The following is a 26,278-nucleotide window of genomic DNA, read 5'->3' as shown; positions in this document are numbered from 1 at the left end:
TGAAGGAGAGGACTGCAGAGGAGCCAGTTGTCACCACATCTGTGAAGGAGAGGACTACAGAGGAGCCAGTTGTCACCACATCTGTGAAGGAGAGGACTACAGAGACTGCGAGCTGCCGCAGAGTCTGCTGGAACGGGCCGCCTGTGAAGATGCATAACCCGAAAGAGCAATGGGGATTCTTTGTGAGACGAAGTGACAAAAACTAAATCCATCATATGGGGTGGAAAACAGGAAAACGTGAAAGGAAACTCTGCATCATAATTTTGAATTAATGGGAAATGAAGGTACCAAAACTCAAGTTCTCCTTCATGACTGGGTAGAAAGTAGGTGTTTTTCTACTTAGAGGAATTCTGATTTTCATTTCCTTTTCAAAATTATTTCTACCTCCATTTTAACTTTTCCATTTCTCTCTTGAGATCTCAAAGGCACTCCTAAGTATAACTTCATATCTAGGCCTCTGATTTCGAGGGTTGTGGTGAGTTTTTTTTAAATTACACTTTAAGTTCTGGCCTACATGTGTAGAACTTGCAGATTTGTTACATAGGTATGCATGTGCCATGGTGGTTTGCTGCATCCATCACCCCGTCGTCTACATTAGGTATTTCTCCTAATGCTATCCCTCCCCTATCCCCCCTGAACACCTGCTGTCCCTTCCCTAACCCTCCACCCCCTGACATGCCCTGGTATGTGATGTTCTCCTCCCTGTGTCCAAGTGTTCTCATTGTTCAAAACTCACTTATGAGTGAGAACATGTGGTGTTTGGTTTTCTGTTCCTGTGTCAGTTTGCTGAGAATGATGGTTTCCAGCTTTATCCATGTCCCTGCAATGGACATGAACTCATCCTTTTTTATGGCTGCATAGTAATCCATGGCATGTATATACCACATTTTCTTTATCCAGTCTATCATTGATGGGCATTTGGGCTGGTTCCAAGTCTTTGCTATTGTGAACAGTGCCTCAATAAACATATGAGTACATGTGTCTCTATGACAGAATAATTTATCATCCTTTGGGTATATATACGCAGTAATGGGATTGCTGGGTCAAATGGTATTTCTATTTCTAGATCCTTGAGGAATTGCCTCACTGCCCTTCCACAATGGTTGAACTAGTTTACACTCCCACCAACAGTGTAAAAAGCCTTCCTATTTCTCATGTGTGGTGAGTTATTAAAGAAGTAGGCCTGTGGGAAGAGTCATGAAGTACCAGGAGTATGCAGGATGCTTCCAAGGGATTGCAGGACCTGCAAATGTGATGGACCACAAATTATTTATTTTTCTTACTTTCAAATTGTTTTTGGAGACAGGGTCTCACTTTATCACCCAGGCTGGAGTGCAGTAGCATGATTATGACTCACTGCCACCTTGACCTACCAGGCTCAAATGATCCTCCCACCTTTGCCTCCCAAGTAGCTAGGACCACAGGTGTGGACCACCATGCCCAGCTAATTTTTTTTAGTGTTTGTAGAGACGAGATCTCAGCATGTTGCCCAGGCTGGTCTTGAACTCCTGGCCTCAAGTGATACTCCCACCTCCACCTCCCCAAGTGTTGGGATTACCCACGTGAGCCACCATGCCTGGCCTGAGGGCACAAATTATCAATGCAGGAGTGTTCAGAGCTTTCGTTTCCCCACTGCTCTAGGGAATTTTGTAATTACCTACTTGATTTTAACCCTTTTCTTCCCTACCTTCCCCAGATGGAAGAGAATTTAGATGCATCAACTGGGAAGACAGAAGTGATACTAGAAAGCCGTACTGGCCGCATATTAAGAGAGTTTTATTCTAGTAGAGGTAAAGCAGTTTTACCACGGCATGTGAGATGATTAGATAGGAGAGAAAAAGAATACAAACAAGTAATGTGGGGATTATGAAAAGAATCTGTTTTTTATATTCTCTGAGAAATCAAATAAGAGAATCGAGTTGCTTTTTAAGTACTTTCAGTTTGCCCTTAATGGCATCCCCCAGCCTGAGACGGGTCCTAGATAAGTGAGCATCGTGTAAACGTGAACCTAGCGTTGGGAGTTGCGATGCTATTCTGGGAACTGACTGCTGTCCTTGTAAATTAGATGCAGTGTTCTTGGGCCAGCATTCCACCTTTTCATGATTTATATGTAGTTTTATTAATAAGCTTCCAAGAATTACCATATATATTTGACTAGTCAATTTTTTAGCACCACAAGAAGAAAAAAAATGAGTTCTTGTTTCTCTGTTGCAGATGGAAACTCAAATCAAAATATTTTATGGACAGTTATGTGAGAGGAGCAAGAAAAATTTATTCCTGGTCAGTAGTAATGCCAACCACTGTATCGTATGAGCCCAATCTCCTGTGAGGAAGAACCAATTCTCATTTGCACGAAAATAACCAGTCCAGGGTGTTAATGGGGAATGGTTCTGAGGAGAGTCCTTGGCAGAAGAAATAGTTAATGTTTCCCAAATAGTGGTGGACTCCTCTACATTTCCCCATCTGCTTGCAGTTGGGTTGGGGACACTTGACTAGACCTGGACAAGGAACTTCAAGCAGAAGGGATGTTTTGTCACCCACTTCTAAGGCTGTGCATTTCTTTCTTTCTTTTTTTGAGATGGAGTCTTGCTCTGTCACCCAAGCTAGAGTGCAGTGGCACAATCTCAGCTCACTGTAACCTCTGCTTCCTGGGTTCAAGCAATTCTCCTGCCTCAGCCTCCCAAGTAGCTGGAATTATAGGTGCCCACCACCACACCCTGCTAATTTTTGTATTTTTAGTAGGGACAGGGTTTCACTATGTTGGTCAGGCTGGTCTTGAACTCCTGACCTCGTGATCCATCACCTCGGCCTCCCAAAGTGCTGGGATTACAGGCATGAATCACCGTACCCAGCCAAGCCTGTGCATTTCAAAGTTAATGTGTTTCCTCTCGTCCTCTCTTCCCCTTTCCAAAGTGACCTTGAAGGTACAGAATACAGATGGCATCATCACAGGCTATATCAAGTTGGGGCAAAAGTAATTGTGGGTTTGCATTAAAGTGGTCTGATTTCAGTGTTTAGAGAGCTGCTAAGAGGAGCCTGCCTCAGGCTGTGATATAAGTGAGAAGTATACTTTTGTTAGGGTAAGCTTCTGAGAACTTGAGGTTTATTTGTTATTGAAGCATAACCTAGCCTTACCCTGACTTATCTTGTCCCTGAGGAAAATGAGAAAAGATTCTGTTACCCTTCTTACTGGAACACTGTGTAGAGAGAAGAAAGCCTATGGCTACTCCTTTAGAAATCAATTCAGGAAGGCTACATTCCCATTTGCTGGGAGCTGCAAGGACACATTCGATATAAACATCTTGAGGCAGAATAATTTCACATCTATTTCTCCAGATTCTCTGAGGTTCCCACTCATTGCTTGTCTCACACCTTTTGTGACAAACTTCTCAGTAACTCTTGCTGCGTTGACCTGGGGTGGAGCTCTGGGCAGAATTCTGTGTTGAATTTGAGGAAGCAATACCTTTGAAAGAGCCAAGAGTCTGAATCTGCTTAATGATTTCAGCGCTGCCTTCTCACTCATCACTCAACTTGCTGTAGCAGTGGGGAGATGGCTGCCGTCCTCAAAGATCCTTTGGGTGAGGCTAGCTGACTTAAAAGAAGACTGACCTTTTGGCTTCAGGCTCTCAGAACTTTAAAACAGTGCCACCTCGCTTTAGATAAAAAGACATTTATTTTCATTTTGATATAAGGTATAACCAGTGGCAAATTAAACCAAATTGGGATTTCAGAAATCAAGCCTTTATTATTTAAAACTAAGAACTTTCCTTAAAGATCCAACAAGATCATGTTTTTTTGTTTTGTTTTGTTTCATTTGAGACAGAGTCTCGCTTTGTTGCCCAGGCTGGAGTGCAGTGGCGTAATCTTGGCTCACTGCAACCCAGCTCACTGCAACCTCCTCCTCCTAGATTCAAGCAATTCTTGTACCTCAGTCTCCCAAGTAGCTGGGGCTACACTGCACCAGGCTAATTTTTGTATTTTTGTAGAGACAGGGTTTTGTCATGTTGGCCAGGCTGGTCTTGAACTCCTGATCTCAGGTGATTCACCCACCTTGGCCTCCCAAAGTGCTGGGATTACAGGCATAAGCCACCGCGCCTAGCCAGAGTCACGTTTTTGAAGCCTCAGCTGGATAATGTATATGAAAATGCTTTATAAATCATTTGTTGCTGGCACTGGCCATAACTGTTCACTCATTTGGTTTTAGACAAAAAGAGAATCATCATCATATTTTTCAAAGACGATTTAACACCAATAAAAAATGTAGACTTATGCTCACATAGACAGCTGCCTTGTGGAGTGTCTTTGTCCTTGACTAATAGGACTGTGAATGTCCCCTCATAGTCTATGTCTGTTTCAATAGTGTGCAATCTGGTTATGTGAGTCTTATTGTTTTTTTAAGCACCAAAACCCAGCATTTAGGCCACGGATTTCTTTATTACCATCTAAGGAGTCCTGGCAGACTGGAGCCATTTTTCCCTCTGACAGACCTTTAAATGATTCTTCATGCTTTTGTCACATAATTAAAATTAGATTACTTCAACTCCCTGCTGGCTGGCCTGAGTGGGGGCCCTTGTAAAGCCTCCAGCTGGCCCGGGGGCCTTTGAAAGGGGGAATATGGTCCAAACACACTCAGCCGCTGCCTTGCCCCACCCCCCAGCCTGTAAGTCATTGTGCTTCTTGCCAGTTAGACAAGATTTACCCGGAGTTTATCAATGGCTGCTTATTTTCTAAGGGCCGGATTTTCCATTCTAAAGAACGTGGAGTCAGAGATCGGTATGTTTGTTTCTAAGGAGCTGGAACCGGTCTGGTCCCCCGTTTCTCATCACCCAGAGAGCTCACCTTTTAGCGGTTTGCCTGGTGGGTCAGCTGAAATGGACAGCCAGGGACAGCAGAACCATAGAGCAGCTGAGAGCATACATTGTAATAAATATTCGCTGCCAAATAATTGTTTGGTTTCTCAGCCACAGCAGAATTCAAAATGCCTTCTCTTTTCCCAGAGCCCTTTTCCTATAAACCTCCCCAACCTTTTGCCAATAGGCCACTCCCTGGCTGGACAGCCTAAATTAGGGCTTCACACTGAGAGCTCCCATCCCCAAATACCTTCTGCAGCTGAATTTCCAACATCTGTCTTTTCTTTCTCTTTCTCAATTCCTTAAAAATGTAAAGACAGGACAAGTGAAGATTAGCATTACTATCTGTCAAGGAATCTCAGCTCCCTCTGCTAAAAGAACAGCTCCCGTCGTTCGCTCTTGGCATCTTCTCTCTCTGGCCAAGTGCCTCTTTTACAATCTTTCCCTGGGTCATTTCAGTTCATCTTCCCTCTGCCTGCCTTTCACTCGTCCACTTTCTATTAAATTGCACAGCCGAGAAAGAGAGAGTTTGAATTCGATCCGATGTGACCTAGACTCCCGTTACCAATTTATTAGTGCCGTGACCTTGAGCTAGAGACTTAACCTCTCTAAACTTTATTTCTTTATCCCAAAATTAGGCATAATAATGCCATCTGACGTGACTCTAGGGAGGATCAGGAATAATATAATTAACGCCGAGGCAGTAGCAAGTGATTTAACCTGGCTTCTCAGCAGAACAGAGGAACTATGCTCCTATGCTTAGTTATTAAACACTGCCTTACCTATTTCTGTAAAGGCATTAATTTCTCTTACTTCTATTAAATCCTTCACATTACAGTGGATCTCCTTTAATTCACCATATAAAACATTGCCATTACCGTAATGACTTACGAAAGATCACCATAATTTCTGCCAAAATCCCTTAACTGCAACTGCGGGGGCGGGGGGGGGGCGAGGGGTGGTGGTGCGCATGCGCGTGCGTCGCCTACCCCCTCACTGAGTATTTGTAGTTTGCAACGTGCCAGGCCTGTGATCTGTGTGATAAGCACTTGGCATGGATTCTCTTATGTGAGGTGGCTTCTATCGTATCCCCATTTCAAGGTGGGGAAATCAGGCTTAGGGATCAAAATTGGCCCGAAGCCCCCCAGTTAGCAACTGGCAAAGCTAGGATTTGAGTCCAAGCAGTCTGGCTCTGGAGATTGCACTCTATGCCTGTGTCTCAGGAATTGCATGGGGTGGGGGTGGGGGGAGGGGGTCAGTGAAGAAATAAGGACTTCCAGGGTTTTCAGGAAAAAAGTGTTCAAAAGTTCCTACAAACCTGGAGACATCCATAGTCCTATTCTCACAATCCTTTCTCTACCTCTCTGGATCCTCTGAGAGCCAGTGGAGCTCAACCAGGAGCAATGAAATTTTCTGGACATTTAACCATGTCTGGAGACATTTTTGGTTGTCACAGCTGGAAGGATGGGTGGAGAGTGCTACTGGTACTTAGTAAGTAAAAGCCAGGGATTTTACCAAACATCCTACAATGCACCAGACAACTCCCGCTGCCCCTCCCAAAAAAAGAATTATTCATCATGAAGTGTCAATAGTGCTGAGAGAAAATTTGCTCTACATCTATGAGCTATCTTCTAATTCCTTCCCACAAAAGGGTGTGAGGTCGGGATAAGGAAATCCATGCACTTGTGTTTCTTATGCTACTATCTGGCATGAAGATTTAAGGGCAATGCCAAAGCAACCCAGCGTACACAAGTTGTCTATTGCAGGTTAGGATCATTCAAGGGCAATAAATATTAAGGTTTTATTTAAAACATTTAGAGAAAGTTGCTCAAGTGTTTAAAAATTAGAAAAGCAAGAATGACAATATTTGACATGGAATTTATAGTAAACACAATTTAACATTTTAGGGCCTTTTAAAAACATTTAGGAACTACTGTCACTAGTGTCAAATAACAAATTATTAAATGCAAGTAAAGATTTATTTTATTTATTTTTAATAATTTCAACTTTTGGGCTGGGGGCAGTGGCTCACACCTTTAATCCCAGCACTTTGGGAGGCTGAGGTGGGTGGATCATGAGGTCAGGACTTCAAGGTCAGCCTGGCCAAGATGGTGAAACCTCATCTCCACTAAAAATACAAAAATTAGCCAGGTGTGGTGGTGGACAACTGAAATCCCAGCTACTCAGGAGGCTGAGGCAGAGAACTGCTTTAACCCAGGAGGCGGAGTCTGCAGTTAGCTGAGATCATGCCACTGCATTCCCGCCTGCGCAACAGAGTGAGATTCCATCTCAAAATAATAATTTCAGCTTTTATTTTAGATTCAGGGGGTACACATGCAGCTTTCTTACCTGAGTATGTTGTATGAAGCTGAGGTTCAGGGCATGAATGATCCCATTATCCAAGTAGTGAGTATAGTACCCAATAGGTAGCTTTCAGCCCTTGTCCACCTCCCTTTCTTCCCCTCCGCTAGTTGTTCCCATCTTTATGTCCACATGTACCCAGTGCTTAGCTCCCACTTATAAGTGAGAACATGCAGTATTTGGTTTTCTATTCCTGCATTAATGTGCTTAGGAGAATAGCTTCAGCTATAACCGTGTTGCTGCAAAGGACTTGATTTCATTCTTTTCATGGCTGTGTAGTATTCCATAGTATAAATGTACCACATTTTCTTTATTTAGTCCACTGTTAATGGGCATCTAGGCTGATTCCTTGTCTTTGCTATTATGAATAGTGTTGCAATAAACATACGAGTACATGTGTCTTTTTGGTAAAATGATTCATTTGGGTATATACCCAAAAGAAAATAAATCAAACCCAGTAATGGGTTGGCTGGGTTGAATGGTAGTTCTGTTTTAAGTTCTTTGAGAACCCTTCAAACTGCTTTTCACAGTGGCTGAACTAATTTATATTTCACCAACAGTATGTAAGTATTCCCTTTTTCTCTGTAGCCTCACCAGCATCTGTTATTTTTTTTTGGCTTTTTTAATAGTAGCCATTCTGACTGGTATAAGATGGTATCTCACTGTGGTTCTGATTTGCATTTTTTCTGATGATTGCTGATGTGGAACATTTTTTCATATATTTGTTGGCCACTTGTATGTCTTTTGTTTTCTTTTATTATACTTTAAGTTCTGAGATACATGTGCAGAACGTGCAGGTTTGTTATATAGGTATACATGTGCCATGGTGGTTTGCTGCACCCACTAACCCATAATCTACATTAGGTATTTCTCCTAATGCTATCCCTCCTCTAGCCCTGCACCTCCCATATGTCTTCTTTTGAAAAATGTCCATTCATGGCATTTGCCCACTTTTTAATGGGATTATTTGTTTTTTGCCCGTTGAATTGTTTGAGTTCTTTATAGTTTCTGAAAATCAGACCTTTGTTGGACTCATAGTTTTTTAATATTTTCTCCCATTCTGTAGATTGTCTGTTTACTCTGTTGATAGTTTCTTCTGCTGTGTAGAAGCTCTTGGTTTAATTAGGTCCACAAGCAAAGCTGTCAGTGCAAAAAAAGATCTGTACCAGCAGCTTAGAAAAGATTGCTAATTGTATTTTGATACAAATTTTGATGTAATGTGTCACTAAGCAGTGAAACTGTGTGATTTAAAAAGGAAGGAAGACTGGAGGAAACAAAGTAAAGGGTTACAGGATCTCTGTGTCTGTTATTTCTTAAAACTGCATGTGATTCTACGGTGGTCTCAAACTTTAATTTAATTTAATTTGAGTCAGAGTTATTTATTTATTTATTTATTTATTTAGAGATGGAGTCCTGCTCTGTCACCCAGGCTGGAGTGCAGTGACACCATCTTGGCTCACTGCAACCTCTGCCTCCCGGGTTCAAGCGATTCTCCTGCCTCAGCCTCCCAAGTAGCTGGGATTACAGGTCCCACCACCAGGCCTGGCTAATTTTTGTATTTTTAGTAGAGATGGGTTTTCACCATGTTGGCTAGGCTGGTCTTGAACTCCTGACCTCATGCGATCTGCATACCTCAGCCTCCCAAAGTGCTGGGATTACAGGAGTGAGCCACAGCACCTGGCCTTAGTCTCAAAATTTTAAAAGCTTAATTTTTTAAGGAAGAGAGGAAGGATAAAGGAAAGAAAGAAAAAACATATGGCATTTGTCTTTTGCTTTTAAAAATTAACTTCTATTTGTAGCAAATTACTACCAGTCACATTTGTTTTCAGTACTTCTTTTCAAGATGAAGTCATGTTGTGTGCTAAGCCCTTGGGAGGAACATGGACATTAACAATGGGTCAGCTCCTCTGGGCTGGACAGGGCCAATTTATCCATCAGGCACAGTAGGTACAGGCTTGAGGGCCAATAGAAATGTCTTAATATTAATTTCCCTCAAAAATCAGAAAAAAATGAATCTAATAATTAAAAATAACATCACAAATATGATTATTGTTTGATATATTATTGCATATGAATGATAATCATTATAACAAATATATAGTCATGAATTCAACCTGTTATATTAGTCTTTATACCAACAAAGTCATAAAATATCATTTTTTTTTTTTTTATGGAGGAAGAGACCCATGAAATGGTTCTACACTGAACTAGGTACTTAGGGGCTTTTTTTTTTCTTTTTTTTTTGAGACAGAGTGTCACTCTGTCACCAGGCTGGAGTGCAGTGGTGCCATCTCAGCTCACTGCAACCTCTGCCTCCCAGGTTCAAACGATTCTCTTGCCTCAGTCTCTCGAGAAGCTGAAACTAGAGGCATGTACCACCACGCCCAGCTAATTTTTGTATTTTTAGTAGAGACAGCGTTTCACCACCTTGGCCAGGATGGTCTCAATCTCCTGACTTCGTGTCCGCCTGCCTCAGCCTCCAAAAGTATTAGGATTACAGGTGTGAGCCATCTTGCCAGCCCTAAGGGGTTTTTATAGACAGTTGTTGCTGTCCTTAATTGCACCAGGATGGTTCTTGGCATAGACATGTCTATATATGTATGTACCTATGTATATAAGGAAATGATCTGAGGTCACTGGGAAAGTATTTGTGAAATGGTGCTGACCACGTGCCAAAGGCTGTAGTAACACCTTGTGAGTATAAAACCATCTTTGTGATGTGCATGTTGTTCTAGTGCCAGGGCATATGACACTTGGCGTGAGTTTTGCAGGTACCCACTGCAGCGTGAGCCATGTTCCTAACAATAGCAGCTAATCACAAATGCTGCAGCCCTGACATCCCTCCCCTGTTGGTGTTTCTTTTATTAGCACTGAGGTCTTCCAGGTGTGAACAAGCAGAAATGGTCTATGGCATTACAGAAGCCCGAAGACACTTCCTGAGTGGACAAAGTGGGTGGGGGATCGGTTGTCCACTCAGAAAGTGCCCTTGGGCTTCTGAGCTGGTTGGGTGATCTGCCTGCCATATGTGGCTTCCCATAGGACTCAGCAAAGTCAACACCAGGTCACCAAGAGGTGTGGATGCAAGGAACACTCCACTGCCACTCATCATCATGCTGTGGTTATCTTAAAATGTGGTGTCCAACATCCATCCTAAAATTCAATGCCAGAAGCTGATTACATTTAGAAATATGTTTCCTGGTGTGTAGGTGCGTGGGGCATCTTTCAGTGTGCCTTGTGCTTTTCCCAGTGCTGCGGTGGCCAGGGGCTTACAGGTGTATCCTGGCACACTGCCCTCAGCAGAGTAGCCTTTCTCGGGCTTACTGCCCTGAACTCTCTGTCACTGCTCTTTGGGAAGCCTGCAGATACCATCTATCCACCTGCCACATTTATGGGCCTGGGACTGGGACAGGAGGGAGTCAACACTTTGGGACAATTCTTGAGGAAGGGAAGTCGAGCCTGGGAATAAATACTCCTCCTTCTCTTGTGAATAATCTTCAAGCACATTTGAGAAGGTTTCTCCGAGGGTCTTCAGTGGGCTAAGTCCCTAATTGACAATGGGAGAAACCAGCTCAATTTCACTCTCTTGAGTTGGCTTCCCTTCTTCCCTCTGTCACACTCCCAAGCACCCCTCCCACACTGCTGTTCCTTGGGTGCATTTTCCTAAGTGCACTGGCTGCACCAGGCTCTAGCCTCATGTGTTTCAAGCTAAGACGTAGCAGGCATGACTGTGAAAGCAGTATGGTGCATAAGTGGTCTATGGCCAAAGCCACAGCCACATTACCACACAGAGCCCCCAAAGAGGGAAATTGATTTCAACACTGTATATTTTGCTAATATATGCCTGCTTCTTACAGTATCAGCCACAAATGAATGTCCACAAATTGCAGGCTTGCAAAATTCAAGTGAGTTTGGCAAAAAAAGGAAAGCACTTAAAAGTGTTCTCAAATGGGTAAGGGGAAAATTACCATGATTAGGAAAGAGATTTAGCACCTCCCTCTTTTTATTGAGTTTAATGGAGCTTCTCCTTCCAAACTAAAATGTTATTTTAAAATGTGCTGCTGCTCTTAAGAAGGAATCCTCAGTTTAATTCCCTGAATTTCATTTCTCAGTGGAAAACTGCCTATGTTTCACACAAAGACATCTGCAAACATTCACACAGTGTGTTTGTAGGCGCATCCTGAGACCAACCAGGAACCAGCCTTATTCTGGTCATAACATGTCCTCATTTAATGTCATCAGAAAAAATAGTGAAAAGGAATATCACAAGAACATCTGGAGAAACTGATATTCCTCAGTGATATATTCGAGTTCCAATTTTTGTTTTTAATTGTTTTGAGGGTTGGACCACAATTTAAAAAAAATAAAATAAAAAGAGAGATAATAAAAGGGCTCTGTCAAAATCCTATTTAAATACTTTTAAGTTTTGATCCAAGGAGAAAAGAAATGAACAAACCAGAGATGAGAAGGCAATAAAGATGTTGATACAATGACAGAAAAAAACGTCCTAGTTCCTGGGACTGTTAGTGGAGAGGGGTCCCAATCCACACCCTAAGAGAGGGTTCTTGGACCTCACACAAGAAAATTTGGGATAAGTCCATACAGTAAACTGAAAGCAAGTTTATTAGGAAAGTAAAGGAATACAAACTGGCTGCTCCACAGGCACAGCAGCAGCATGGCTGCTCCACTGAGTATACTTATGGTTATTTCTTGACTATATACTAAGCAAGCAGTACATTATTCATGAATTTTCTGGGAAAATGGCTGGGATTTCCTGGAACTGAGGGTTTCTCCCACTTAAGACCATTTAGGGTAACTTCCAGATGTTGCCATGGCATTTGTAAACAGCCATGGCACTGGTGGGAGTGTCTTTTAGCATGCTAATGTATTACAATTAGTGTATAATGAGCAGAGAGGACGCCCAGAGGTCACTTTTGTCACCATCTTGGATTTGGTGGGTTTGGCAGGCTTCTTTATCACATTCTGTTTTATCAGCAAGGTCGTTGTGACCTGTATTTTGTGTCAACTTCCTATCTCATCCTATGACTAAGCACATCTAACCTCCTGGGAATGCAGCCCAGTAGGTCGCAGCCTCATTTTACCCAGCCCCCATTCAAGATGGAGTTGCTGTGGTTCACAGGTCTCTGGCAGGACTAGGAAGGCAAAATAAGCTGCTGCTTTCTGTGGTATAAAATAATAAATTCTAAAAATCCAATCTCTTCTAGAATGTCTTTCGTTTTAAGGCATTATTTTAAAAAAGCAAACAAAAAGAACTGCACCTCCAGATCCAGATAAGCTGTTTTTTCATATTAAGGAAATAAATACAGGTTAGTTATCACCTACAGGAACTCCAAGGGAATGGAACACAAGGTGTGTACGTTTTGATCATTTTGATGATCACCTAGAAGGCAAGAGCACAGTCCTGGGAAAAAACATTTAGCAGTTCAGTAGAGAATACTGGTTAAACAAAAAAGTGGCATGATATGCTAAGTGACTGATAGGTCACACACGGAAACTTAGTATATGAAAAAAGTGACATTTCAAATACATGGAGAAAAGATAAATTATTCAATATACAGTATTAGAACAAAGAAGTAGCCACCGGAAAAATACAAATAAATCCACATCGCATTCCTTGAACCAAAATAACTTTCAGAGAGAAAACATATTTAAATTTAAATAATAAGACCATAAAATATTAAAAGGAAACAAAAAAATGTAAATAGTTATGGAGTGGGCAAAGATCTTTCTATGACTCAGAACACAGAAATATAACAAAAATAAATTTAAGTGTATAAAAATAAATTAAGCACAACAAAGAAAAAACATTACACGTTGACGACTACAAACAAAAGAATTTGCAATTCACATCACAGATGTTAAGGTAATCTAAATAGATAAAGACTTACGAATGGTTCTTAGATACATAAAAAGATGCTCGATTTCTCTCATACTAAAAGAAACACAAAATAAAACCATCAAAAGACATGGTCTGGCAGCTATGGATAAAGCGGTTACAGGACTTCTCAAACCTAACATCTTAAAAACCACCGGGAGATATTATTCACATTCCGATTCTGAAGGAAGTCGGGGGGGACCTGAGAAGTATATTTCTAACAAGCTCGCTGCTATGTTTATGCCGTCCACGTAAACATCATTTGTGGAGTGTGCATTGCTGGAGGGCATATAAATTTGGACAATCTGTTTGGAGGGCAATTAATAAAAAGTACACATCTTTGTCAGCAATTCCACCTTAGTAATTATCCTATGATATATTCAACATCACATGTGAAGAAGGAAATATACTCCAGCATTTATTAATAAAAGCAAAAAATTAGAATAAATATTCTTTGACAGGGGAGTATTTAAATGCATAATCCATTGAGAAAAGAAAACTTTTATCTGAGGAATGTAAGTGTTTTTAATTATCAGGCCCAGAGAGACATTAAAATAAAACCAAAATCACACCCAGATACGGTTTGGCTCTGTGTCCCCATCCAAATCTCATCTCAAATTGTACTCCCCACATGTTCTGGGAAGGAGGTGAGTGGATCATGGGAGTGCTTTCCCCCATGCTGCTCTTGTAATTGTAAGTTCTCATGAGATCTGATGACTTTATAAGTATTTGTAAGTTCCTCCTTCATTCTTTTCTTTATCCTGCCGCCTTGTAAAGAAGGTGCCTGCTTCCCCTTTTACCATGATTGTAAGTTTCCTGAGGCCTCCCCACCCATGTAAAACTGAGAGTTAATTAAACCTTTCCATTATAAATTACTCAACCTCAGAAAAGTTCTTTACAACAGTGTGAAAATGGACTAATACACACCCTATTCCTTCCTTTGAGCTATGTATTCATCTTTTGAAACTGCTTGCTATCGCCACAAGTAGCTATAAATCAACCTAATAATGCCACACTGGATACAATAACCCTCACTCTATAGCAGGGGTGACCAAGGCTTTTGGGTTGCCTGGCCACATTGGAAGAAGAAGAATTGCCCTAGGCCACACATAAAATACACTAACACTAACGATAGCTGATGAGCTTTAAAAAATTTTTTTTTTAATCTGATAAATGTTTTAAAAAAGTATGAATTTATGTTGGGTCTCATTCAAAACCATATTGGGCTGCATGCTGCCCATGGGCCAAGGGTTGGACACGCTTGCTCTATAGCTTCACAATGTATAGCCAATTATTAGCCAATGTTATTTCTGTAAACCAATGAGAATTCCCAACCAACAACTTTGTATCAGCCCACTCCCTGCACCTCCTTTTTTCCTTTAAAAATCCACTTGTGGGCTGGGGGGTGGTGGCTCACACCTGTAATCCCAGCACTTTGAAAGGCAGAGGCAGGTGGATTACAAGGTCAGGAGTTTAAAACCAGCCTGACCAAGATGGTGAAACCTGTCTCTACTAAAAATACAAAAAATTAGCCAGGCGTGGTGGCAGGTACCTGTAATCCCAGCTATTTGGGAGGCTGAGGCAGAGAATTGCTTAAACCTGGGAGGCAGAGGTTGCATTGAGCTGAGATCACGCCACTGCACTCCAGCCTGGGCAATAGAGCAAGACTCCATCTTAAAAAAAATTCCACATGTGGCCGGGCACAGTGGCTCACACCTGTAATGCCAGCACTTTGGGAAGCTGAGGCAGATCAATTACCTGAGGTCAGGAGTTTGAGACCAGACCAGCCAACATGGTGAAACCCCATCTCTACTAATAAAACTAAAGTTAACCAGGTGTGGTGGTGCACACCTGTAATCCCAGAATACTCAAGAGTCCAAGGCAAGAGAATTGCTTGAACCTGGGAGGCAGAGGTTGCAGTGAGCCAAGATCATGCTATTGCACTCCAGCCTGGGTGACAAGAGGGAAACACCTTCTCAAAAAAAAAAAAAAGTCCACATTTAACTGCTGCTGATCTGAATGTACTTTCAGGGCAGCTTGAATTTATGCTCCCAGGTTGAAATCCTCAAGCTTGGCTTAAGTCAATTGTCTGCTTACATTAATTTGGGAGAAATAATAAGGCTAATGCTGATGCAAAAAAAAAAAAAATTGCCCTCTTTCTGTCTGCTCTGCCACTGCAGAAAGATGCCACAGCCTCCTGCCCTTAGACACACCAACCATCAGGTATCATCCATTTGTCCCTCAAACTCCAGAAGACACATCAAGCTCTCCAAGTACACTCTTTGAAGCTTTTCTCAGGTAAGGCATAAACTTTTATCTCATTTAAGTTACTACTTTTGGAGTCTCTGCTACTTGCTTCGTTGCAATAGATGTAGGTCTAGATCCTGTAACCATAACAGGTTTGTTGCCTGATGTGTACAGCAAGTCAACACACTAAGACACCACATTACAGCAGAGAAAGAGATTTAACTGCAGGGATGCCAAATGAGAACATGGGAGGAAACCACAAATCCATCTCCTTGTGAAGTTTGAGGCCAGTGTTTTGGGTTTTGGAATAGGCCAAAGCATGGAGCTTGCTGATTGGTCAGAGAGTATAGGATGAAGTCATGGGACAGGGAGATGAAGAAACCATTGTATTAGTCCACTTTCATGCTGCTGATAAAGATATACACAAGAATGGGCAATTTACAAAAGAAAGAGGCTTAACTGGATTTGCAGTTCCATGTGGCTGGGGAACCCTGACGATCATGGTGGAAGGCAAGGAGGAGCAAGTCACATCTTACATGGATGGCAGCAGGCAAAGAGAGAGAGCTTATGCAGGGGAACTCCTCTTTTTAAAACCATCAGATCTCATGAGACTGACTCACTCTCATGAGAACAGCACAGGAAAGATCTACTCCCATGATTCAATTACCTCGCACTGGGTCCCTTCCACAACAAATGGGAATTCAAGATGAGATTTGGGTGAGGACATGGCCAAACCATATCAACCATATTCTCATGCTGATCCCATTTCTCTCTGGGGGTCTTCGAGCTGGCTGGTGGTCAGTCTGTCAGCCATTTCATTGGAATTCAAGATCTGAAAAACATCTTAAGCAAATTCTTGAACAAAAGCCTTATGATTCTGTCAGAAATCCTATCTGTAAGAATAATGGGGATGCAAATAGTCAATATCTAGTGCTACGTGACTTTGGGTCACAAGGAAGTGGGACAAAGTACAGCCTGATTTTCTTTTTAAGAGACAAGTTCTCACCATGTTGCCCAGGCTGGAGTGCAGCAGCTATTCACAGGCACAATCCCAATATTGATCCATGTGGGAGTTTTGATGTGCTCCAAAAGTGTGGTCTTAATGCTTAATTTGAATTATATTTCTGTCCAGAATTCTTGTTAACCCTGTAAGGATGGCTTCAATCCTATTGATATAGACTCTAATATTTGGCAGTACAGATATTTTGTTTCACCCTCAAAGTGTTGGTCAATAGTCTCAAACTTGAAAATTTTACAGAAATCTTCAGATTTCCAAAAATCTAAAAGATTTGCCAATACAAGGCCTTTGAGATATTTGGATGGAGCTGAGCCATGGTTGCCCTTTCAGTGGAACCATCCAGATTCCAATGTTCCCAGCACTCCCCATTATCCTGGATCCGTTTATTTTTTCAGCACTGTAGTTTTCCATCTACCTCCTATTTCTTTCATTGGTGTCCATTTGAGTTTGTGACTTTTGCCCCCTGGCCATAAACAGCATTAATAATGAAGCAGGGCAAACAGGTAAAGCTTCAGGCTATCTTACAATTTCTTTCAAACGTTTTCCTCTGACTTTAACTCCTCTCCCTTCTCTTGAAATCTAGAAAGTTAGTGATTTCTTACTGTCCCAAGTTTCCTTTTCCTTGAAGAAAGAAATGTGGTCATCCTATTCACACTAAACTCTTAGTGACTTAATATGTCCTTTTGGGGAAAAAATAGCTAGGATTTGCTTAACCTTTCCAAATGGTGAAATTCCAACTATTTTGGCATGTAGATGAGTGACACACTTTGGGGCGGGACACTTCTCATAACCCTTCAAGGCACAACTTGTGGACAATTACTCCTTCTCCATTTTATGTCAGCCAGCAAAAACCTTTGCCAAAATGATCAGAACAGCTGTTCATTTTTGCTTGTCAGGGTAGTGGCTTGCCAGGGAATCCCTGCCCCAGTTGGGTTCTTCCTGGGAGAAATATTTATATAATTCGTTCCTATTCTGGGATGGGGTGCCCTGTGTGTTTTAGCCTACCAGAAGTTTAATACGTGCTAATGGTGTGGTGTGTATAAAAATAAAAAGAGAAAAGAAAAGAAAACTTGAACATAAACTTAGCCATGTCCATAGATAGAAAAAGCACAGGAAGTTGTTTCACTGTGCTCTGAAATCTTAAGTCACATCTGGGGTTTGTACAGATCATTCTGGGCATCCACATGTTGAGAAGAATGCTAAGTCAAGGGCATCCTGAGAGGGAAGAGGTGAAAACCAAACCAAGAGTCAGAGAAGACTAAAGAAGCCCTCGGTGACTGCTTGCAAAGGTTTGAAAGGCTGTCACCAAGAGGAGGAACCACGTGGATTAGGCCTTTGTTGTGCCAAAGAACAAACTAAGACCAATGGATACGAATTAAGGGATGAGAGTGGGAGGAGATTTTGGCTCAGGAAATAAATCTAACAGCTACTAGATAGAGATTGGAGAAAAATGACTTTCCCTTTGACTAAAAATATCCTGAGAGAGGCTGTTTGACCATCTGTTTGGAATGCTATAGAAAGAATCCTTACCCTGGTTGGTGGCCTGATTTGATTTTTGTTGGGACTCTTCAGAGAAAATTCTATGTTTGTATGAATTCTGCTTGCATATCCTAGAGAACATGTAAATCCACAAATGCAGGATAACGTCTCTACCTAGTCCATTTGAACTTCAATATCATCACTTAGGTGCAATTACATCAATGTTCTCTTTCAGACCTAGTATCTGTATTACTGAATCAGTGATTTCTGCAATTTTCTCTTCATGCCCCTTGGATGAGCATACTTTGTCTTCTTTGTTGTCAGTAAGCATGTGAAATGGATTTTCACTCAGCAGGGTTTTTCCTAATTGCTCTTGCAAAGAAACTGATGTGGCCAATTGTTTATTCCATGGATAGCCTTTTTCTGTCCCCAGAATGTGGCCAACATATGTATGACTCACATTCACAGGACAGAAGGATTGTTCTGGCTTGTGCTTTTACTTCTTTTAGCCAATTGGAGAGTTATTTATAAACATTTATTGATTTGGATTCATAAACCAAAGTGGAAAAAAAAAAATTCTTGCAACACTGGTTGCTATGGTAACTAGCATTTCACACATGTATTCGCCAGCAGCGATGGCTCAGAACAGAAAGCCAAGCCTACCTGTAGCTTCTAACTGCATATTAATTCCTATTGCATTTTTAACTGAAAATCAGTGACTTCCCCCATCAGTGTCAAGAGGGAGCATGGTATGGAGGCAGAGAAACAACAGCTTTTTAAATTTATTCTTGAGGTGATTTCTGTAGTTTTCTTGGAGTTATTTTCTAGACAAGTGTGATTTCTAATCAACGTTGTCAAGAATTAAAGAGATTCCACCACAAGTTCAGCTCTCTGCCACGTGCTCAGCGTGATATGGAAGAAACCAGGGTTCTATTCTTTATCTTCAAGGGAGCTTATATTATAACTAGAATCCAGGAGCACAAATATAAAGCAGCAGGCAGGTTACACAAGAAAAAAAATATAGTTAAGTGCTAAAATACACAACATGCATGATAATAGACGCAAAGCATGCTGGGAGGAGCACAGGTTGCAGAAAGAGACACAACTACCTTAAACTGTGTGGCCTCCAGTAAATTACATCATTTTCTTGTAAATTTTTACATTTTTTGTAACTTACTGAAATAAGAACCATATCAGCCCCTAGGGTAGTTTTAAGGATTAAATAAGATAATCATATAAAGTACCTAGAATAATATCAGACCCATAACAAGCACTCAATTAATGGAAATTATTATGTATGTTGGGATAATTTTTTGAGATAATAAAATTATGTCTTGTTTTTGCCAGAAGAATATCCTGATTGTATGGGGAACTAAAACTCATAAAAAATTTTTGGCTCTATTTTAAAAATGCAATAAAAACATAAATAGGCCAGGTACAGTGGCTCATGCCTGCAATCCCAGCACTTTGGGAGAACTAGGTAAGAAGATTGAGGCCAGGAGTTCAAGGCCAGCTTTTCCAACATAGCAAGATCCGATGTCTACAAAAAATAATTTCAAAAAAATTAGCCGGGCATGGTGTCTTGCTCCTGTAGTCCCAGCCATATGAGAGGCTAAGGTGAGAGTATTGCTTCAGCCCAGGTGTGTGAGGTTGCAGTGAACTCTGATGACACACTGCACTCCATCCTGGATGACAGAGTAAGACCCTCTCTCTAAAATAAAGAAAAACTAAAACCAAAAATGAATGAATATAAAACCAGCAAAAAGAAACACCACAAATTGAAAACTTAAAAAGCCGACAAAACCTAAAAATATAACATTATCTTGTTATTTTATTGCATAACACGTCTCTCTGATAATTCTTCCCACACATCCTGACTGTATACTCTGACTGCCTCTTCATATGACATGAATTTTGTAACATTTTCTACAGAACAAGTAGAAAGAAAATTCAGTCATTCTTCTGGCACAGCTCATTGAAGTTTGCTTTTCATTACTGATAGTTGGGATGTATAAGACATGTGACTTCATTTACAGATATACTTGCTATTTATAGTACTCTTCAGGCTTATGACTCACAAACATGGAATTCTAATCAATTCTGTTTCATGTGATTGCCATGCTGGATTTTAAATTGCTTACTTATTTATTCAGTAGCTATTGACTGAGTGTGTATCTATAAGCACTACTGGTGAGGAAGAAAGCCATGTTCAAGACAGACAAGGTTCCTGTTCCCATAGAGCTCACATTTCCATCAGAAAAAAAGGGGAAATAAAAAGGTTTAAAGCATAATAATTTCAGATACTAAGTTTCTTTGAAACTATAAAAGGGGGCTGGGCACAGTGGTTAACGCCTGTAATCCCAGCAGTTTGGGAGGCTGAGGCGGGTGGGTGGATCACCTGAGGTCAGGAGTTAGAGACCAGCCTGGCCAACGTGGTGAAACCCTGTCTCTAGTAAAAATATAAAAATTAGCTGGGCATGGTGGCAGGCACCTGTAATCCCAGTTACCTGGGAGGCTGAGGAAGGAGATTCACTGGAAACTGGGAGGCAGAGACTGCAATGAACCGAGATCATGCCATTGCACTCCAGCCTGGGCAACAGAGTGAGACTCCATTTTAAAAAATATATTAACTAATTAATAAAACTATAAAAGGGTTAATCAAATAGAGTTAGTGTCATGGGAGGAAAGGGCCCAACTGTTTCCCCTTGGACAACCAGGAAAGGTCTTTGTGAGAATAGGGTGAATGAGCTGAAAGACATGAAGAAGTCAGCCATCCAAACATTTGGGGCAAAGCATGCTTAATAGAGAGAGCAGCAAGGACAAGGGCCATGAAGCTGGAGGATCAGAAAGAAGAACAGAGGGGCCAAGTAGAGTGTAGAGTGGGCAAAGGAAGGAGCGCTCATGGAATGAGGGTGTAGAGGGTAGGCAGGGGCCATCAGACGATTTACCACCTGGTAGCCATGGTAAAGAATTTGGGTTTCCCACTTTTCATTTGAGGACTTTTAAGAAAATCCGGATTTTAGTCTAAGTGCAATGGGGAACCACTGCAAGGGTCTGAGCAAGGGAGTCACGTGGTCTAACTGACATTTTCAAAAGATGATTCTGGCTGGGCTCAGTGGCTCATGCCTGTAATTCCAACACTTTGGGAGGCTAAAGTGGGAGAATAGCATGTGAGCCCAGGAATCTGAGACCAGCCTGGGCAACATAGTGAGATTGAATCTTTACAAAAAAAAAAAATTAGCCAGGCATGGTGGTGCATGCCTGCGGCTCCAGCCACTTGGGAGGCTGAGGTGGGAGGATCACTTGAGCCTGGGAGGTTGAGAATACAGTGAACCAAGATTGCATCACTGCACTCCAGCCTTGGTGACACAGCAAGACCCTGTAGCAAAAGAAGAAGAAGAGGGAGGAGGAGGCGGGGGAAGGAGGGGGAGGAGGGGAAGGAGGGGGAGAAGGAGGAGGAGGAGGAGGAGGAGGGAAGAAGAAAAAGAAAAAAAGAGAAAGAGAAAGGAGAAGGTGAAGAAGAAGAAGACCTAGCTAGCAATACACAAAGAAAAAAACAAAACAAAAAGTGATTCTGACTATTGGGAATGTCCTACAGAGATCAAGAATGGACACAGGGCAACAGTAATAGTGGAAGCTACTGGAGTCATCTAGTCAAGACATGGCCTAGGGTGGTTGCATGAATGGCCCCAATTAATGGCCTTCTGGTATCCAAGCCCTTTGATCTATAATTTATAGTTCCCTTCCACTCTGATTTGGGCTTTGAGTGATGTAATACAAGTGGGGGTGTGCAAAGGGCCCGCGCATCAGGATCAATCTCTTGCATAATGATGCTGGCTTGCTCTTGGAGTTCGGCTATGCCAGGAGAACAGGCCCAGGCTAGCTGCCTGCTGGAGGAGGAGAGGCCACATAGAGCAGAGCTGAGTCCTCCCAGCTGAGGCATCCTAGACCAAGCCAGCCTCTAGCCAGCTCTCTAGGTGAGTGTGGATGCATGAGCCAGCCCAGCCAAGACCCACGTAGAATGCTTGTTACTCAGCATTAGACAACTGATATAAATTATAGAAAAGGTATGAAGAAAAACTTTGGGTCTGGAATATGTTTTAGAATTAGAGAAGGCAGAACGGCTGACATTTAGGATAGTTATCCATCCTCTGGCACATGTAATTCAACGTATCAAAATGATTTGAATCTAGCAAAAAAGCATATATTCCGTAATCCTGATAAATGGCCCATTTTTGTTGTTGTTGTTAGATAGGATCTCACTCTGTCACTCAGGCCGGAGTGCGGTGGCACAATCATAGCTCACCGCAGCCTCAACCTCCTGGGCCCAATGACCTTCCGGAGTAAACAGGACTGTAGATATGTGTCCCTAAGCCTAGCTATTTAATTTTAATTTTTTAAAATAGTGATCAAGTTTCACTATGTTGCCCAGGCTGGTCTCAAACTCCCAGCCTCAAGTGATCCTCCTGACTCAGCCTCCCTAAGCACTGGGATTATAGGCATGAGCCACCACACCCAAACAGCACATTTTGTCTTTTTTTTTGTTTTTTGTTTTACAGATCTGAGCCACTGCACCCAGCCCAACATATGATTTCTTATTTAAATTTGAAAGCCTGGTATATTAAATCTTACCTCAACATTTACTATTTTTTTTTCTTTGAGATAGAGTCTCGCTCTGTCACCCTGGCCAGACTGTGCAGTGGTATGATGTTGGCTTCTCCCGGGGTTCAAGTGATTCTCATGCCTCCGCCTCCCGAGTAGCTGGGACTACAGAGGCATGCCACCACACCTGGCTAATTTTTTTAATTGCATTTTAGGTTTGGGGGTACATGTGAAAAACATGCAAGATTGTTGCATAGGTATATACATGGCAGTGTGATTTGCTGCCTTCCTCCCCTTCACCTATATCTGGCATTTCTCCCCATGCTATCTCTTCCCACCCCCCATTCTCCCTAGTTCCCCCTAACAGACCCCAGTGTGTCATGCTCCCCTCCCTGTGTCCATGTGTTCTCATTGTTCAACACCCACCTATGAGTGAGAACATGCGGTGTTTGATATTCTGTTCTTGTGTCAGTTTGCTGAGAATGATGGTTTCCAGGTTCAAAAGAAGACATACATGAGGCCAACAAACATATGAAAAAATGCTCATCATCACTGGTCATTAGAGAAATGCAAATCAAAACCACATTGAGATACCATCTCATGCCAGTTAGAATGGCAATCATTAAAAAATCTGGAGACAACAGATGTTGGAGAGGATGTGGAGAAATAGGAACACTTTTACACTGTTGATGGGAGTGTAAATGAGTTCAACCATTGTGGAAGACAGTGTGGTGATTCCTCAAGGACCTAGAAATGGAAATTCCATTTGACCCAGCAATCCCATTACTGGGTATATATCCAAAGGACTATAAATTGTTCTACTGTAAGGACACATGCACATGAATGTTCATTGCAGCACAGTTTACAATAGCAAAGACCTGAAACCAACCCAAATGCCCATTGATGATAGACTGGACAGGGAAAATGTGGCACATATACACTATGGAATGTTATGCAGCCATAAAAAATGATGAGTTCGTGTCCTTTGTAGGGACATGGATGAACCTGGAAACCATCATTCTCAGCACATTTGTAGTCACTAGTATTTTCATCTATTCTGAAAATCCAGGTCAAAGTAAAATCGAGAGTTCCATTTAATTCTGTGGTGCTCAAGTGTGGCAGTGCAGAGACTCAGAGCAAGCTAAGACTTTGATAATGGGGTAAATTTCGGGGGATTTGAGGGGGCAGGAACTTAAAAGGGGAGGAGCATACAGAAAGGCACCACTTCTCTAAATGAGAGAACGTCATTGGGATGGAAGCCCCATTAAAAATTTAATTCATAGAAATCTGCCTATGGCTCTGAGGAAGAGGTTTTGATACAATATTGTTCCAAGTGAAAGTTATTCAAGAAAATAAATTAAACAAAAGACCCAGAAATTGGCACTTGACTTCACTTGACTTTCATTTTGAAAGCCTGGGCAAAATTATATTTCTGGATTCAGCCTGATCAAATCTTCCTGGATCAGTGTGTGCCAGCAAATGAAACTAATAGATAGAGGTGGGATTAAGAGTAAGAAATTCCTGGCTCTATTACCAATTTCTCCAGGGAAATCGTTTCACCTGTGTCTTATATCAAGTTTCACTGGAAAACAGACTCAGAGATAGATGTGTGCTTGCAAGTTCATTGAAATATACTCTCAGGAACAACACCTCTTGCACTAAAGTCTCAGAAAACACCACTAAAGAACTTATCCACATAACCAAAAACCAGCTGAAGCCCCAAAACTATTGAAATAAAAAATTTAAAAAAGAAACAACACCCTTGGGGAAGGAAAGAAAGCCAGATAGGGCAGCAGAGAAATTCCACTTGTGGTGATGTTGTAATAAAGCCTTCAGTCAATCTCAGGGAAAGGCTCAAAGCTTGGATGCTTCCTCGAAGATGCCCTCACTGACTGAGGTAAAGGGTCTTGTACTCACTTTAAAACAACAAAACAGCAGATGCAGGCTGACTCCGGAGAGAAGAGTAACCTTGGTGAGATGGCTCCCTTCTGCCAAGACCAATGACAGAGGAAGCACTCAGGTGTAATCCCTAGCGGGCAACACTCCCAGCAGCTGGAGAGCATGTGATTTGGTCCTGGAGGGCGAATCTGGAAGCCAACAGCAGTGTCCACTACACCCCATCAAGCAAAGACACCCATCTTTTCATCCCACCTCACTGAGAGAAAAGATACAGAAATTCACTCAGGCGGGACCATTCATAATGCCTTTCCATGACCTTGATGAGGCCAGTGTCATGTCGCAATGAATGGAGAAACTGAGAAATGAGGAAGCAAAGGCAGAAAATATAAGCTTTGTTATGAAGGAAGGGGGAGGAGAGAAGGAGAAAAGCCGGTAGTGATGCAGAGAAAGTTTTTAGTTTTGAATGTTGGAGAGGTCTGATCATGTTAATAGAATGAGGGAAGAGTTAAATAAAGGTACTGAAAATCCAGAAGAGAAAAAATAATTGAGAAAACGAAGGTCAAAACAAACCCAGAGACTAGAATGGAGCATTCAGGCAGAGATGAGGTTTCTGAGAGGAAAAAGGAGATGGCTGCAGAGACACTGAAAAGGTGAAGGAGTTCAGGGTTGCCAGGGCTTATTATTCTCAGGAAAGCAGGGGTCTACGTCTCCTGCCGAAAGTGACAGGCCCAGGGTAGATTCAGGATTTGAGGTAAGGAATGATGTCCGGAAGTTGTCGCCTTAGGAAATGGGTAAGTTTGTTGGACAAGAATGAGAAAACCAGAGAGGATAGAAATTATATGACTGTCATGGAGACGGTCCTGATTCAGTTATTGGCTTAGGTTTTGCTTTTGATTGGGGTTTTTTCCCCACTGTGGCCTATTTCACCTCGGGAACAAGAATGGAAGACATGAATGGTTGTGCCAATGCTGGACTGGCTGGTGTGGTGGCACCACAGGGAAGAGAAAACTATGGGTGGTGGTGAGAGCTTGCTCGAAATAATTAAAGCCCAGCCAGAAGTGGGGCTTGTCAACTTGGATAACTGGCTGGGTCCAGGATAAGGAGAGGTTTACTGGAAGTAAAAGACAGCTCTCTGGGGCCGGGCACGGTGGCTCTCACCTGTAATCCCAGCTCTTTGGGAGGCGGAGGCAGTTGGATCACCTGAGGTCAGGAGTTTGAGATCAGCCTGACCAACATGGTAAAACCCATCTCTACTAAATACAAAAAATCAGCCAGGTGTGATGGCACATGCCTGTAATCCCAGCTACTCAGCAGGCTGAAGCAGAATCACTTGAACCTGGGAGGCAGAGATTGCAGTGAGCCGAGATTGCACCATTGCACTCCAGGCTGGGCAACAAGAGCGAAATTCCATCTAAAAAAAAAGACAGCACTTTGGTATGGTGGCCAGATACGGGGCTGTGAAGTGAAGGGAAAGTATCCCCTCTCGCCCATCAGGAATTTTATCTCCAGCCTTGTCAACCAGCAACAATCTTGGGGTTTAAATCTTCCTGGTCTTGCTGGCCCTCCTGCCTAAGAAGCCAGTAGCCACCTGACTCATCAGGCCCATGCCTGACAGTCACATCTTATTACCCTCCAACTCAGATCCCAGTGATCCTTTGCTCTCTCCTTCATGTTGCACTCCAATATTCTCTGCTGTCAGAACCGTGAGAAGGTGATCTATCATACCTTTGTAGATCATGATGGAAAAGCATGGCTTCCTAGTAAAGTGCCACTGGGAAGACTAGCCTTTCCACTGCGGAATTTTCTTCCAACTCCTCTCAAATCCAGAACCTTTCTTCCCAGGTACAGGACAAGGAAAAAGTGTTCGATGGCAGAATTGATTTTATACGAAGATGAAAGTTGCATGTGCTGAATGAGTGCTTTCCACAT

The 26,278-nt window shown here is 42.1% G+C and overlaps 1 protein-coding gene across 10 annotated transcripts in view; it reads left to right on the top strand.

Annotated features, from left to right (window-relative positions):
* The window catches only part of STMND1 (stathmin domain containing 1), a 382,758-nt gene that overhangs the window by 315,044 nt on the left and 41,436 nt on the right, over positions 1–26,278 (top strand). For 5 of the 10 annotated variants that reach the window (XR_013533689.1, XR_013533688.1, XR_013533683.1 and 2 more), the window contains one exon: positions 15,285–15,402. The exons of 4 other annotated variants lie outside the window; for them this stretch is intronic. Coding sequence is in view for 1 of the 6 variants with exons in the window: in XM_078368293.1 (XP_078224419.1) it covers positions 15,285–15,311 (27 nt within the window). In the remaining 5 variants the exon portion in view is untranslated. Of the gene's footprint in view, positions 1–15,284; positions 21,261–26,278 lie in introns of those variants that run through there. One more of the 10 variants, XM_078368293.1, reaches the window with a different exon arrangement.

The sequence above is a fragment of the Callithrix jacchus genome, chromosome 4 (assembly GCF_049354715.1).
Source record: "Callithrix jacchus isolate 240 chromosome 4, calJac240_pri, whole genome shotgun sequence".
NCBI classification, from domain to species: domain Eukaryota; kingdom Metazoa; phylum Chordata; class Mammalia; order Primates; family Cebidae; genus Callithrix; species Callithrix jacchus.
This window is presented reverse-complemented; position numbering and strand designations above follow the sequence as displayed.